This window comes from Hyla sarda, chromosome 4, assembly GCF_029499605.1.
Source record: "Hyla sarda isolate aHylSar1 chromosome 4, aHylSar1.hap1, whole genome shotgun sequence".
NCBI lineage: Eukaryota > Metazoa > Chordata > Amphibia > Anura > Hylidae > Hyla > Hyla sarda.
This window is the reverse complement of record NC_079192.1, coordinates 131,287,300-131,302,629: the sequence shown is the minus strand read 5'-3', so window position 1 is coordinate 131,302,629 and position 15,330 is coordinate 131,287,300. Positions and strand designations below refer to the sequence as shown.

The 15,330-nt window shown below is 39.7% G+C and overlaps 1 protein-coding gene across 5 annotated transcripts in view; it reads left to right on the top strand.

The window, feature by feature from the left end:
• ADAMTSL3 (ADAMTS like 3) overlaps positions 1 to 15,330 on the top strand; it is a 516,054-nt gene that overhangs the window by 331,256 nt on the left and 169,468 nt on the right. For all 5 annotated transcript variants that reach the window (XM_056572133.1, XM_056572130.1, XM_056572132.1 and 2 more), the window contains exon 7: positions 6,348 to 6,474. In XM_056572133.1, coding sequence (XP_056428108.1) covers positions 6,348 to 6,474 — 127 coding nt within the window. The remainder of the gene's footprint in view (positions 1 to 6,347; positions 6,475 to 15,330) is intronic.

Here is a 15,330-nt window from a genome sequence, read left to right as displayed (position 1 = left end):
TTCACATCAGATTGAATTCTTTCACCAGGAGTAAACAAAAGTCTCTCACATTGGCATATTTTTAGCTGGAGCATATGGGCCAATGAAACAGTGTATGGAATTACAGAGACATGCTGGTAAAATACCTGTTTTTCTTCTATGTGCAATAAGTCAAATATATAACACAACATTTTATTTGTTTGGCTGTCTCAATTTTCTGACCTTTTTGTTCATTTTTTTGTACTTTATGGTTTCCATCTTATATGATTTATAAACCTGTAGCACCTACTGCTGAAATAGTTTCATCCTCGTGTATTTTTTAACTGTTCTGTAGTGCTTCTTAAGGTACAATGAATCAGAAATGTCTTCAGACCCTTTCAACTTTTTTTTTACATTTTGTTATGTTGAGGTCTTGTGTTACAAACACCAAAATTGAGATCCCCAACTCCAATCAAGGTGTAGAAACATCTGAAAGATGATCAAGTGAAATGGGAAACCTAAAAAAGCTGAATTTCAGCCATCCAAGCAAAGGGTCTAGATACTCATATCCATGCCAAATTTTAGTTCTTGCCTTTTAATAAATATTTCAAATTTCTAAGATTCTGTTTTTATTATGTGATGTAAAATGGGAAAAAATGAAAGTGTCTGAAAACTTTCTCAATGCGTTGCAAGTCATTATGGGCTCTTTAAATTTTATTTGATGCCACTTTGTAGAATGCTGCAAAAATTACTGCAAATTTCTACCAGGTCTCAGGTTTGAAAAACAGCATTGCTCTGTATTATAAAAGGGTGCATTCTTCAATATGTGACCGGACCTGGCTGAGAGATGTGAAAACCGGGCACTCCCGCATCCCAGCCGGACCCGGCACACGTCTAATTCATTTGAATGAGCCGACCGGAGAAAGATAGTGACTCCGGTCGGCTAATTTTTTCCCCGTAACTGGTTATGTGACCAGACTGAAAACTGTGGTATACTATGGTTTTCAGTCTGGTCACAAAACCGGATATGAGGCAAAAATGAGGTTACCGGAGTCACTATCTGACTCCGATCGGCTCATTCAAATGAATGAGAGGGGGGCCGGGGCTAGCTGGGATGCGGGAATGCCCGTTTTTCACATCTCCCAGCCTGGTCCGGTCGCCGCATTAAAGAATCGTGGTGTGAATGCACCCTGGAAGATTAAACTAGATTAAAAGGCATAGAAGCATGCGTAGCTTTATGTCCTGAAACTACTTGCTGCTCAAAGTGCCATGGCAGTGTGTGGGACACTGGTCTAAATGTTTTCTGTGAATCCTCTTTAATGGGTTCTTTGGCAAAAGGGTAAGTACTCTCCTGATGGAGACACCATTTCACGTATGTAGAGATTCAAAGGCCATAAGCACTCCACTTGGCATTCTGAAAAAAGGGATATGCAAAGCAGCTCAATCACACCGCATTCACAGGTAGCATTCCTTAAACATCAGCTTTTAGCTCCAGTTATGTAGTCTCATAAACTGATTGGCAATTAGTATCAAGCATACTCCTTTTCCCAGAATGCCCAGTGGAGTGCTGATGGCCTTTATATCTCCACACACCAGAAATGGTGTCTCAGTCAGGAGAGTACTTACCCCTTTTGCCTAGTTGACAGGCCTCTCAACAGCCAAGCCAGAACAAGCCCTGCACTGTACTGCTGACAGGCAACACCCCCGTAACAACGCTGCCTGCAGATGGGTCCTCTTCCCTTCTTAGGAGATTTCTGGCTTGGCATTAAATCCTAATCAGTTTCTGAGACTCTTTAACTGGAGCTAAACACTGATGTTTAGGGAATGCTACTTGTCAAGGTGATGTGATTGAGCTGCTTTGCATATCTTTGAGTTCTTTGGAAATATGAGCTAATATTACAATTGATACTATGGATTTGGTCTTGAAGGAGCACCTTGGTGATTTAGGTATACTACTATCTTTTATATAAATTTATTATTCTGAGTAACTTGTCTCTTGTATGATCAACACATCTTTAACAAAGGTTCCTTATAAATAACACACTCCTATATTTTAATCATCAATATTTCATTATTTTAGTTGTGGTATGTAGTTTTTGAACCTTATTTTCCACAAGCTTGCTTCTCTTTGTTGAATTTACCATGAATTTGTTATTATGCTTGGTCCAGCTATGGCATTTGTCAATGTGTACCCATTTGATTGCATAGATCTGTCATTGATATACTTTGAAAAGTGTGCATGTTGCCTCAGCTGTACTCCTTTTAATTACTACATGGTAGAGCTCTTTAAGTTCGGTGTCATTCAGCAATATCCATTTGATTTAATGTAAAACTTATGACAATTATATTTTACCCCACATGTTTTATGCACAACAGTCACACACAGACAATTCCACATCCTAATTCCTTCCCTGTGTGTAACATAGTGAAGGAAATGGATCCTATAGCTCAAGCGGAAAGCCCAAACCACAGCCATAAAATATGTATAGAATGAAAGTCACCTTATATGATGTTCCTTTGGTTTTCACTTATTAGGTTACCTTAGTTTAACTCTCTCTTATTCCTCTTTCAGTGTTGCTCTTGTAGCCACAGAGAACAAAATATTGTTTATTGTGACAGTGTCCCAACACATTCTCCCTACTTCTACAGTATCTCATATAAGTGAGTCCACCCCTCACATTTTTGTATATATTTTATTATATTGTTTCATGTGACAACACTGAAGAAATGACACTCTGCTACAATGTAAAGTAGTGAGTGCACAGCCTCTATAACAGTGTGTAATGTTGTGTCCCCTCAAAATAACTTAACCCAACAAAAGTGGGTACACCGTTAAGTGGAAAAGTCCAAATTGGGCCCAAAGTGTCAGTATTTTGCGTGGCCATCATTATTTTCCAGCACTGCCTTAAGCCTCTTAGGCATAGACTTTACCAAAGCTTCACAGGTTGTCACTGAAGTCCTCTTTAACTCCTCCATGATGACATCACGGAGCTGGTGAATGTTAGAGAACTTCCATTTGAAGATGCCCCACAGATGCTTATTAAGGTTTAGGTCTGGAGACATACTTGGCCAGTCCATCACCTTTACCCAAAGCTTCTTTAGCAAGGCAGTGGTCATGTTGGAGGTGTGTTTGAGGTTGTTATGATCTTGGAATACTGCCCTGTGGCCCAGTCTAAAAAGAGAAATGATGATTCTCTGCTTCAGTATGTCATAGTACTTGTTGACATTCATGGTTCCCTTAATGAACTGTAGCTCCCCAGTGCCAGAAGCACTCATGCAGCCCCAGACTATGACACTCCCACCACCATGCTTGACTGTAGGCAAAGCACACTTGTCTTTGTATTCCTCACCTGGTTGTGGTCACACACACTTGACACCATCTGAACGAAATAAGTTCATCTCTGTCTCATCGGACCACAGGTCATGGTTGCACATGGTTTTCACATGAATTGATGCAATAAAATGTTTACAAAAATGTGAGCGGCTAATAACTTATGTGAGATACTGTAAACAATGATCATGTGGATAGGTGATAAGTTGTTTTTGGTTGGACTATCCCTTTAAGGTGTAGATGGTGTTAGCTGTTGTATCCCTAGTAACCAAAGCTGTCATTTCAGTATGTTAAGAGCAAAGAAGAAGACATTTTCATTTTCATTTTCTGTTTGCCTTGTTATTTTCCGATTGGACTACAAATACAGGTGGACAATTAGAAACAGTGTCATTGGTATTTGATCTGACACCCACAATACAATCTGGGCCATGAAAATACAAACATTAGGAATATTTTGTACATTTTATGTTCTCTTGTGTTGAGCCTTTGTGGTAAACCTCTAGTATACAATAAAAAAAATCTGCAGATTTTAGATGGAGTTAACAGAACTTGGAATAAAATGATTACTACCCTCACAAAGTTTACCGTATGTGGTTCCAAGGCTTTTTCCTCTACACAGCTATGGACGAATATAAAGCAGTTTTCAAATCAAATGAATTTGATGACCTCTTAGTAGGTCAAGCGAGACAGCGCCAGACATAATAATAAAAAATATAATAATAATTTCTGCATGTAATGGAAATCTCTGTATTAAACTTATCCTGTTGGGACCTTTTAAGTTGGATTTTAATGCATGGAATGTGTCAAAGCTTACTTTAGGATTGTATATCAAAATATTTATATGTGACTGTTAAAACCAGTTCAGGTCTGCTTAGTTGCTACTTCTGTGGCTGCAGTGAAGTATATTCTAGAATGGCAGTGCCCAGTGCTCCCTGGCACTGCAAAAAACTAATATTGTAATACAGTAAAAATGATGTAAATCTAGTTTTATTATCCTGCCTCTGCTCCTATGTGTATATAAATGAAATGCATAATACTGTGTAGGTTGCTGTGGTGCCATGAAACATCCAAAGCAGTCTCACCTGAGAGTGAGGTTGTGCCGTGGATAGCGTATTCTACCTCTGTAGTGTCATATAGCATTCCTCTGTCCAACAGTTTCCCACATGTTGGTCACAGTCCTGAAGCCCAAAAATGGATTTTAATATTGAATTGGTTCATAATGTGTGTTTAATTGCACAAACTGCAATGGAAAAGAGGATGTCTACAGGACCAGGTTATATAGTTAGTTGTCTTTTACCTCAAATGTTATTTGTCATGCATAATAGGTAAAGAAATAAAAGGGCAATTGGCAGTTAAGAAAAGATGCTTAAAATGTTTCATTTCAAAGCATTTAAGCATTATAGTAAGGTTGGTGTTTATTTGTGTATTAATAAATACATCAATAAATGATGAATAAAAGGTAGAAGTAGTAAACAGAGAATAACAAAGCTGTAAACTTTAGCTTGTTAACAGTTTTCAGGTAGCAACAGGATATTTTTCTACATGGTGTAAAGGACAAAATAAAAATAAAAAAAAACAACAAAAAAGAATAGTGAAGAGTTTATCTAGACTTTGCAGTTCATCAACAGTTCCCAACAATCCTCTTCATGCAGTTAATGTACAGTGGTCCCTCAACATACGATGGTAATCCGTTCCAAATGGACCATCGTTTGTTGAAACCATCGTATGTTGAGGGATCCGTGCAATGTAAAGTATAGGACAGTGGTCTACAACCTGCGGACCTCCAGATGTTGCTAAACTACAACACCCAGCATACCCGGACAGCCAACGTCTGTCCGGGCATGCTGGGAGTTGTAGTTTTGCAACATCTGGAGGTTCGCAGGTTGAAGACCACTGGTATTGGAGGTTGTACTCACGTGTCCCCGCCGCTCCGGACCGTCACTGCTGCCCTGGATGTCGCCCTCCATCGCTGTCGCCGCGTCCCCAGGGTGTCCCGGACGCTCCGGTAAGGCCTCTGCTTCCCCGGCATCCTTGCTCTCTGTTTCCGCCATCATGTCGTTACGCATGCCGCTCCTGTTGGATAACAGGACGGCGTGCGCGCGACGTGATGACGACGATGGAGAGCGCCGATGATGCAGGGGATCCCAAAGAGGACGCGCCGGAGCCCGGAGGAAAGGTAGGAGACCATCACCGGAGCACACAGGGCACCGTTAACCGCTATCCGGCAGCAGCTGAAGCAGTCTGCGCTGCCGGATAGCCGTTTATGCAATGGCCCCGACATAGAAAAGCATCGTATGTTTATACTGCCTTCCACATGCGATGGCCTCTGAGAGGTCATCGTATGTTGAAATGATCGTATGTCGGGGCCATCGTAGGTCGGGGGGGTCACTGTATAAATAGTGATCTAATGGTCAGCCGTCTGTCATGTTACACCAGCATCCTCCAAGCACAGAAAAAAATAACTAAATAAATAAACAAATCTCAACACATACCGAAATAAAAGTAATACGAAAAATAAATAAAAAGCCTGTAAAATATTTATTTTTCTAATCCTAAACAGACGGAAGAATGCAGAAATTATTTTGTGATCTAAATTTTTGTGGTTGAACTTATTATATTAAATTACAATTAGGTAATTTGTATTTTTCCCCATATTTTGCTATATATATATATACACATATATATATATATATATATATATATATATATATTCACCTCATGAATGTGGGGCCTCCAAAGGCATTGGACTTGACAGGGTATGCATGCAGATATCTATGACAGACATCCTTGTTTATTGTACCATGAGCCAGAAACAGTGGTTAAACAATACATCCATACAGTTTTTTTCACATTTCTTGGGATTTGCAGTGTAACAACTGATAACCAATCTATTTTGTAAAATAACATAAATATGATATGGTGTGTGTAACATCCACTGAAAAACAATGTGTACCAGCTCATAAAATGAAAAGCATAGCATAATAAATAAAATTCCAGAAACCTGAGCATGTGCACTACAGGTCTGCCCTCCTCCTGACTTTGGTGTTGATGTTGGCAGGCGGTGGGCTGCGATCGACAGCTTGGGAGCAATGCCAAAGAAGACAATTGCGGAGTGTGTGCAGGAGATGGCTCTACATGCCGGCTGGTCAGAGGACAATCCAAAACACATCTTTCTGCTGAAAAAAGTAAGTTCATCATCAATCTTTATCCTTATACTCTACATGTCTTTCCAAACTCTATAAATGGTAACTAACTATCATCTCTGCTGGTGATCTATGTGCTCCTGACATACAAACAGTAAAAAATATTGGGATAAATACATTTTAATGCCCAATATGTGTTGCTCTTTCTGAGTATAATGAGTACGGTCTCAGACTACAAGATGTCCTTAAAATCACAGTCAAAGTCCCTAAAGGACCCGCTTCTCAGAGGAATGTTTGCTTAAAGGGGTACTCCACCCCTAGACATCTTATCCCCTATCCAAAGGATAAGATGTCTGATCACGGGGGTTCCCCCGCTGGGGACCCCAGCGATCTCACAGCTGCACATTCGTTCATTTAGAGCATTTGTTTAGGTGCAGTACCCGAGGCTTGTGAGGTCATGGCCTCGCCCCACTCGTGACATCACGGTCACGCCCCCTCATTGCAAGTCTATAGGAGGGGGCGTGATGCCCCCTCCCATAGAGTTGCATCGAGGAACATGGCCATGATGTCACGAGCATCGCCAGTCATCCGACACTGAGCAAAGTTCGCTCTGTGCACCGGATGTCTGGGGTGCCGCAGCTGAGATCGTGGGGGTCCCCAGCGGCAGGGGTCCCCAGCAATCAGACATCTTATCCCCTATCCTTTGGATACCCCTTTAAAGTACCCCTTTAAAAATGTGTGCAAAAGAAACAAATGTCCAGCTCAGAAGCTCAGATGTAGGTGCGATCTTCATTAACAGACAACAGTTCACATGGACAGGCAGTGACGTGTTTCGATTGTCTCAGCGATCTTAGTTGTACTGATAAGATCAATCGAAATGCGTCACTGCCTGTCCATGTGAACTGTTGTCTGCTAATAAAGATTGCACCTGCACCTGCATGGACATTTGTTCCTTTTGCATACAGTGTATGGTGAGGTCTGCACCGGTCTGTGACGCGGGTGGCTAAAGGGGGGTGAGCTGGACTTTCTCTTCTATCTTCTTTAAATATGTGGTAACAGCAATGTGCAGGTACAACTTCAATGATTCTGGTTAATTTTACTTTAATGTGTCACATGTTAACTCTACCTTGTAACATTCAAAAATACCAGTTGCATCTTCACTGTGTGCAGGAGGTGGTTTTCTTCTCTAACCCAATGTTGTTCTAAACAGCATTCTCAGGCTTATCCCACTGTACTTAGCCAATCCACTTATTTCACAGGACTTCAGAATAGACCTCAGTCTTGGTGGCCCACCAGTCTCCCTAGTTGCATGGGTTACTGATTATTCATACTTGACTATTCTTCCATTTCTCTAGGCAGTTTGACCTCCAGCACTACACCAGTCCACTTGCTTTCTAGGACTGTACAGTCGGTCACTTCCCAAACAGGGTAGCAATCTTTCACTGGGTCCAGGTCACCTGCCCACTTTACAGGTGAAGCTTGCACAAAAAGTCCACATTGCCCGCAAGCCCACATATATCTACCAACTGAATTCTGTCAGGGAGGGGTTAAAAGCTCAATTAATATCTATTAACCAACAATAGAGGTTTTGTGGAAGAAATTCAGAGTTCCTAAAAAATTATCTTAATTTAACACTTAAGGCTTCTTTCACACTACAAAATCCTCCGTTTTTAAACATCCGTAGGAAGATCCGTGTGAAAATCAGCTGAAAACGGCAGTAACAAAATCCTATACGTCTGTTAGAAAATCCCATTATAGTCTATGGGATTTTCTAATATCCGTATGAATCCGTTATAGTCCGTTATTGATAGCGGACGTTAGTTTGTTACGGAAGATAGTTACGGAAGAAATAGCTCATGAACTATTTCTTCCGTAACTATCTTTCGTAACAAACTAACGTCCGTTATAAATAATGGATTCATACGGATATTAGAAAATCCCATAGACTATAATGGGATTTTCTAACGGACGTATAGGATTTTGTTACTGCCATTTTCAGCTGATTTTCACACGGAACTTCATACGGATGTTTAAAAATTGAGGATTATGTAGTGTGAAAGAAGCCTTAGAATTAACACTTTCAAATCAATCTTAAAATGTTAAGGCACCAAAGCTATAGATAACAGAAACATTATCCCTGTATTGAGTGGCATATTCAACCATAATTAATGGCTTCCAATGGAAGGGAAATCCAGCATGAGAATGATATAAAAATAAAATCCAGCCTTTATTTCTGCAGCACCTAATAAACTTGGTAATGTTCCCACAGGTCCACATGTTAAAACAATCAACCTGTTTTGGACATCCTTTAAGGTGTACTCCGCCCTTAGACATATTATACCCTATTGTGACGTCATGCAATGCCCCCTCCATTCGTATCTGTGGGAGGGAGCGGGGTAGTATAGAATCTCTAGATGTACTTTACTAATAGCATATTTTCACCTATACAAATAATAACCTTGTGGATGGAAATCAACACAATATAGCCCTTTCCATCAGTAATAGTTGATGACCACAATTCTTTAACCTGATATCAATTCTTTAACATTTCTCTCCATATGGTGCGTGTATGGAACAAGATCTGCGGGCACGGATATATTCACTTAAGGGTAAATTGCTAATGTGACAGGTGACTCCTTTCGGCGTGGATTAAGGAATTGCTTGCAATGCAGACTTTCTATACAATTTAGTATACACAATCCCAACAATAGTATGTACTGGGTCCTCAATAAACAATCTGCAAATGGCAACTTAATAGAATGAACCTTTCAGGTAAATAAAAGGTTATCAGTTAAGATCTGCAAAAAATCTGAAATCCTATCTTCAGAAGAATGTTGCCACCCCATAATCAATATAGCATCCGTTCCACGCGATGTGGTGACAATATGAACATTATATATCTTTTCCTCCCAACAAGCCATATTTACAGGAGGTTGGCCAATAAGGGCAAGAATGGGGCCCCCATTGGTCCATTAGTAGCTGTAGATGTCATATTCATACATTAGACCTATAAAAAGATATTTAGAATTACACTGTAGAATAAATGGTAAAACATGGGGCTTGTCAGATTAGCGAAGTGTGAGGGAGAGATCTCACAGTTCATTGCTCATGCCATATTCTTACTGTAGATCAGATTATTTTTCTACTAATTGTATTCTTTTCTTTATCTTTTAACATCTTTGTGTTGAAGTCATAGAACACTAGACCGTGCACTGTGTATGACTCCTCAGGGACAGAGAGAGCAGAATTAAAAGGACTCAAGTGCCAAGATTTTGCCTAAAAGAAAAAAATTAATTCAATGAGTAAATCTGTAACACTTTGGAAATTGGACATTTGGCAGCCTTGTACTAATAACCAGTAGTGAGAAAAAAATCAACACGTCTGGGACCTCCACACTCTTTACCTTAAAGCGCAATAGTTGGCGCTCAGTAAAGTCAGATTTTGAACTTCAGAAAAAGGTGTAGGAAAGCACCATTCACACTACTGCTAGGCTCCATTCTGCTACGCTATTCTTGACTTGCACCGTAACCGTCACTTAATAATGTAAATAAACACACAGACAAGGAAGACAAGGAAGTTAGATTAAATAGCCATAACAACTGTTTTATTAGGGAAATACAAAGAGGATTCTTTTAACCCCTTAATTGGTTTTGGATGAAATCTGATATCCCTATCTCTGCCATTCTAATGACCTGAGCAATGTAGTAAACAATTCACTGAAATTGCAGTGTTGTAAAATAACTTAGATAACTATTGTAAAATTGTTTTACCCCCCCAAAAAAAAAAAAAAAAAAAAAAAATATATATATATATATATATATATATATATATAATAATAATAATAATAATAATAAAAGCTAATTCATGTACCCCAAAATAGGACTGATAAAAACTACAACATATCTCGCAAAAAACAAGCCCTCAAAAAACAAGCTCACAACTTCATTAATGGAAAAATAGAAAAATTTAGTTTTTATGGTGCAAAAATACTAATAGTAAAAGTAAGTAAAAAAAATAAAGCATATTTAGTATTGTTGCATTGTACTGATCAACAGAATAAAATATCTGGCCTGTGCTGTCCTGTAAAAATAAAATTATTTCAATGGGATCTGTTTCACAGCAGATGTGTTGGCTCCTGCTACGCTCCACAGGTGTCGACTACATAATTTTGCCAGGCACATGAGTCCTTAACAGGGCCAGCAACATGACAGATTAATGGTGTCAGCTATTTGCTCCTCATTTAGTGCCAACCACATGGTCCCATATCAGTGTTAGCCACATGCACCCTTTTTGGTTCCAGCTAGATGCCCAATTCACAATCCCATTTATATACACGTGTGCCATTGTTGTTGGCAGCAGGTGGTAAAGCCCTGTTTTTTCTAATCACTATCATTGTTTGGGAACATACAGCACAGTATTTAGACTGACAAAATCCAGAGCTGTTGAATTTGGAAGATATAACTTCATAATCCCCCTGCATACACCCATGCTGTCAAGTTTGTGTTTGGTGAATTCAAGGAGAGCTATGTCTCTTGGCATAAATGCTCCAGTTTATAAAAAATAAATAAAAAAAGCAATTCAAATACTATTATTTTGAGGAATTGGAGGCTTAGGGGCTGTCAACCCACTACTGCCATTCTAAGGCTCACAGAGTCCCTGTAGATCACCACTTCCTGGTCTCATCTCAACACACAGAAATGGCTGGAATAACCACTCAATGATAGATGTGGGTCACCACTACGGCCAGTAATTGGTTAAATTGGTAGCTCCTGTGCATACAGACAGGAAAGTGGAGATCAGCTGGGACCCAGTGAGCCTTGGGAGCAGTAACAGATCAGGCAGGTGAGTAATTTTTTTAAATTTAATTTGATTATTTTAAAATCCAGCCTTACTCCTTATAGCAGCTTTAAAGGGGTACTCCACATTCGCAGTTTCACTGTACCATTTAGTTCCGAACACTGTGTGTGCGCTGTGGGGGTCTGCCACGCCCCCTCGGGACGTCAGGCCATGCCCTTCAATGCAAGTCTATGGGAGGGGGCGTGGCGGCCGTCACTCATCACAACATTTTTTAATCTGCGCTCGTGCAGGTGTTTAAAAGCAAAACCTTATCTTCAGCAAGGGAGAGAAGAAGCTTAGTATGGGTTTCATGGGCCTGAGCAAAAAGAAAAAAAAAGTTCATTTACAGAATTCCTCTTTAAATGTAAGATAAAATACAAGTCATTTTCTTACATATATGACTGAGAAGATCCCCAGGACTGCAAAGACCTTTCGCACTGTTTTCAGATGTACCACACCTTTTGTGTATATTTAGATATTCTATGACAGTTAATATTTCCAGAAGACAATAAGAGACTTTGTAATAGATGACCTGGTTCTCCATTAGAAGACTACATTAAAGGAACCTCCCTCACAGTGATGGCATTGAAGGAAATTGACCAGTTCCCTATAGACAGCATAGTATTGTAGCACTGGCAGGATTTCCTTCCCATTTCTGAAGATTACTTCATAGATGGCAGCACAAAGACTAAAACATCCAAACACACATTTAAACATCCTGTTGCAGCCAACAACAACAAAAAAAGCGCACAACTCAAGATGTGTGAACATTTCGGGCATCATCATATCTGATCTGAGAAGAAAAAACTATGGCTGTAGAGTACTATACTGTCACCAATTATAACACAGTATGGAACTGGGGAATTTGATCATGAGAGGACGTAGTATATTCAAAGAGTACCTCTCATGATCTTGTTAAATTGTATAATCCTCCCAGTTCACTGCCCACATCATGATAAACCACCCCCTGCCTTAATTTGTATTATTTTTTAGTTTTCTACCTTGATATTGCTCTGTATTTTCTGCTCAGTCTCAGTCAGATTCACAGACTGGGAAGGGATGTTCCCCAGCAGGCGTGACATCATATGAAGCCATACAGGGGAGAACTTCCTCTCTCACTCTTCTACACACAGCCCAGAGCAGTTCAGTGTGAGATAGAGCTATGATTGCATAAGGCTGCACACAATCCTCTCAGCATTTCATGATTTTGGACTTCTGCCAGGCCAGCAGGAGTCCAAAGTCTGTGCAAGATATGTGAGAGGGGGGAGGGGCGGGAGAATGTGCTCTAGACAAGTAGGGAGACACCTAGTGGCAGGTTTTTATAAACACAAATAAAACATAGAAAACTTCATTTTTTTTAAGCAAAGTACAGTGATCCCTCAACATACGATGGTAATTCATTCCAAATGAACCATTGTTAATTGAATCCATCGTATGTTGAGGGATCAGGGCAATAGTAAAATAGAAAGTTATACTCACATGTCCCCGCTGCTCCGGACCGTCACCGCTGCCCTGGATCGTCGCTGTCATCACGTCCCCGGGGCGTCCTTGCTACTCCGGACCATCACCGCTGGCCAGGATCTTTGCTCTCCATCGCCGTCATCACGTCGCTACGCCACTCCTATTGGATGATGGGACGGCGTGCGCAGCGACATGATGACGAAGGAGAGCAACGGCCATGCAGCGGAGCCCGAAGAGGATGGTCTGGAACGTCGGGGACAGGTGAGTGACACTCACCGGACCACACGGGGGTCCTTAAACAGCTACCCGCAGCAGCTGAAGCAGTCTGCGCTGCCGGATAGCCGTTTATGCGATGGCCCAGACATAAAAAAGCATTGTATGTTGATGCTGCCTTCAACATGCGATGGCCTCTGAGAGGCCATTGTATGTTGAAATTATCATATGTCGGGGCAATCGTAGGTCGGGGGATTACTGTAGTGCAATAGCAAACATTTGTTATAATGATAGTTCCCATTTAAAGCAAGGAAATTCTTTATTTATGATGTGTGAACTACTATTCACGAAAAATGGTGAAGCTGTGTTCTGCGAGTCAATGTTCAAACTGGAGAGTTAAGCTATTGGGGTAGTCAGGTAGCAGATAGATCTGGGCTCCTGTGCCTAAATGGTCCATTTCTCTTAAAGAAAACATTTTATACTAAAAATGCAGTCCCATATTGGAACAAAATAACATTAATGCTTATGAAGAAATTTTAAATCCCATCCCTTCCCCAATATCGCGCCACACCCCTACCCCTTAATTCCCTGGTTGAACTTGATGGACATATGTCTTTTTTCGACTGTACTAACTATATGCAGGCATCACGTTATAGAGCGGGAGGAGCTGAGCAGATTTATATATTGTCCTATGTGGAAAATGTCTGGATAATTTGTCATTTATTCATGTAAATCTCTGCACATTCTGTGCTAAGAAGTCAAGTGGGCGGTCCTGCTCCATGATTGACAGCTATTTGTGTGCATATATAAACCATTTGAGCACTTGGCCCAGACTGTGCAGAGGTTTACATAAATAAATTAAAAGTCATCCTAGACCTTTTGTCACAAAACTATATGTGAATCTGCTCAGCCCCTCCTGCTCTATAACTTGATGCCTGCAGATTGGACCGCATTTTTTATGTGATAGGTTCCCTGTAAAAATGCTAGTATTATAAATGGTATATAGGTCTAGAATATATATAAATATATATATATATATATATATATATATATATATGTGTGTGTGTGTGTATAAATGATATATAAAATACAGGGCATTCATATAATTATATATATATATATATATATATATATATATATATATATATACATAATTCACAACAAACATAATTCACAGAAAATTGAACTATCTTCCAGTATATGTATTTCCTTTTATGGCCTTCCTTTAGAAAAGCTTCCATCTATAACCATGTGTATAATCTTACATCAGCTCGAAAACATTACAAATGAGTCAAGCAGCCGTGGCGCTCTGCATGGTTGTGTCAGGCGATAAGTTTGATAAATACAAGTCTGTGTATTGATACAGCTCCAAAAAGCACTATACTGCAAACACAGACCTTGTCAAACAAAATATTTTTGTGTTTTATTCAAAGTGACATATGAAGTGATTTGTGCAATTAGCTTGTCTGGGACTTCCACTGTATCTATACGTAATGTCCAGTGAATGAACGTGTAAATGTTCCCTCAGAACACATCAGAACACACGGCATGCCTCTGTACAGCGTACGAGACGAGAGCTTGTGGACAAGAATTAGGCTCTGTTCAGGTCCCTTCTCTGCTATTAGAAGGGAATATCATTTAAACTGTACAGGAACCACTTGAACAGGAATTAAGATTTTTTGATAGAAGTCATTTACAAATATGTTTAAAGGGGTACTCCTGTGGAAAACTTTTTTTTTTTTTTAAATCAACTGGTGCCAGAAAGTTAAACAGATTTGTAAATTACTTCTATTAAAAAATCTTAATTCTTCCAGTACTTATTAGTTGCTGAATACTACAGAGGAAAATCTTTTCTTTTTGGAACACAAAGCTCTCTGCTGACACTTTTTAGGAACTGTCCAGAGTAGGAGAAAATCCCCATAGAAAACATATGCTGCTCTCGACGGTTCCTAAAATGGACATAGATGTCAGTAGAGAGCACTGCGGTCATGATGTCAGCAGAGAGTGCTGTGTTCCAAAAAGAAAACAATTTCCTCTGTAGTATTCAGCAGCTAATAAGTTCTGGAACTATTATGATTTTGTAATAGAAGTAATTTACAAATCTGTTTAACTTTCAGGCGCCAGGTGATATAAAAAAAAAAAAAGTTTTCCACCGGAGTACCCCTTTAATTTTCTGGAGCCAGTTGATATAATTTTTTTTCCCTGGAATACCCCTTTAATATACAAAATAAACCTTGTTTGAGTCCGTAGAGACATGGAACGCCAAGATTTTTAATGTCATTCATCATTTTATTTAGGTTATTTTAGATATCTTTTACGAAATACCAAGGTTACAAGTAACTAACTGGCATATTCATGAGCAAGACTCTGACCATAAATGTTTACCCT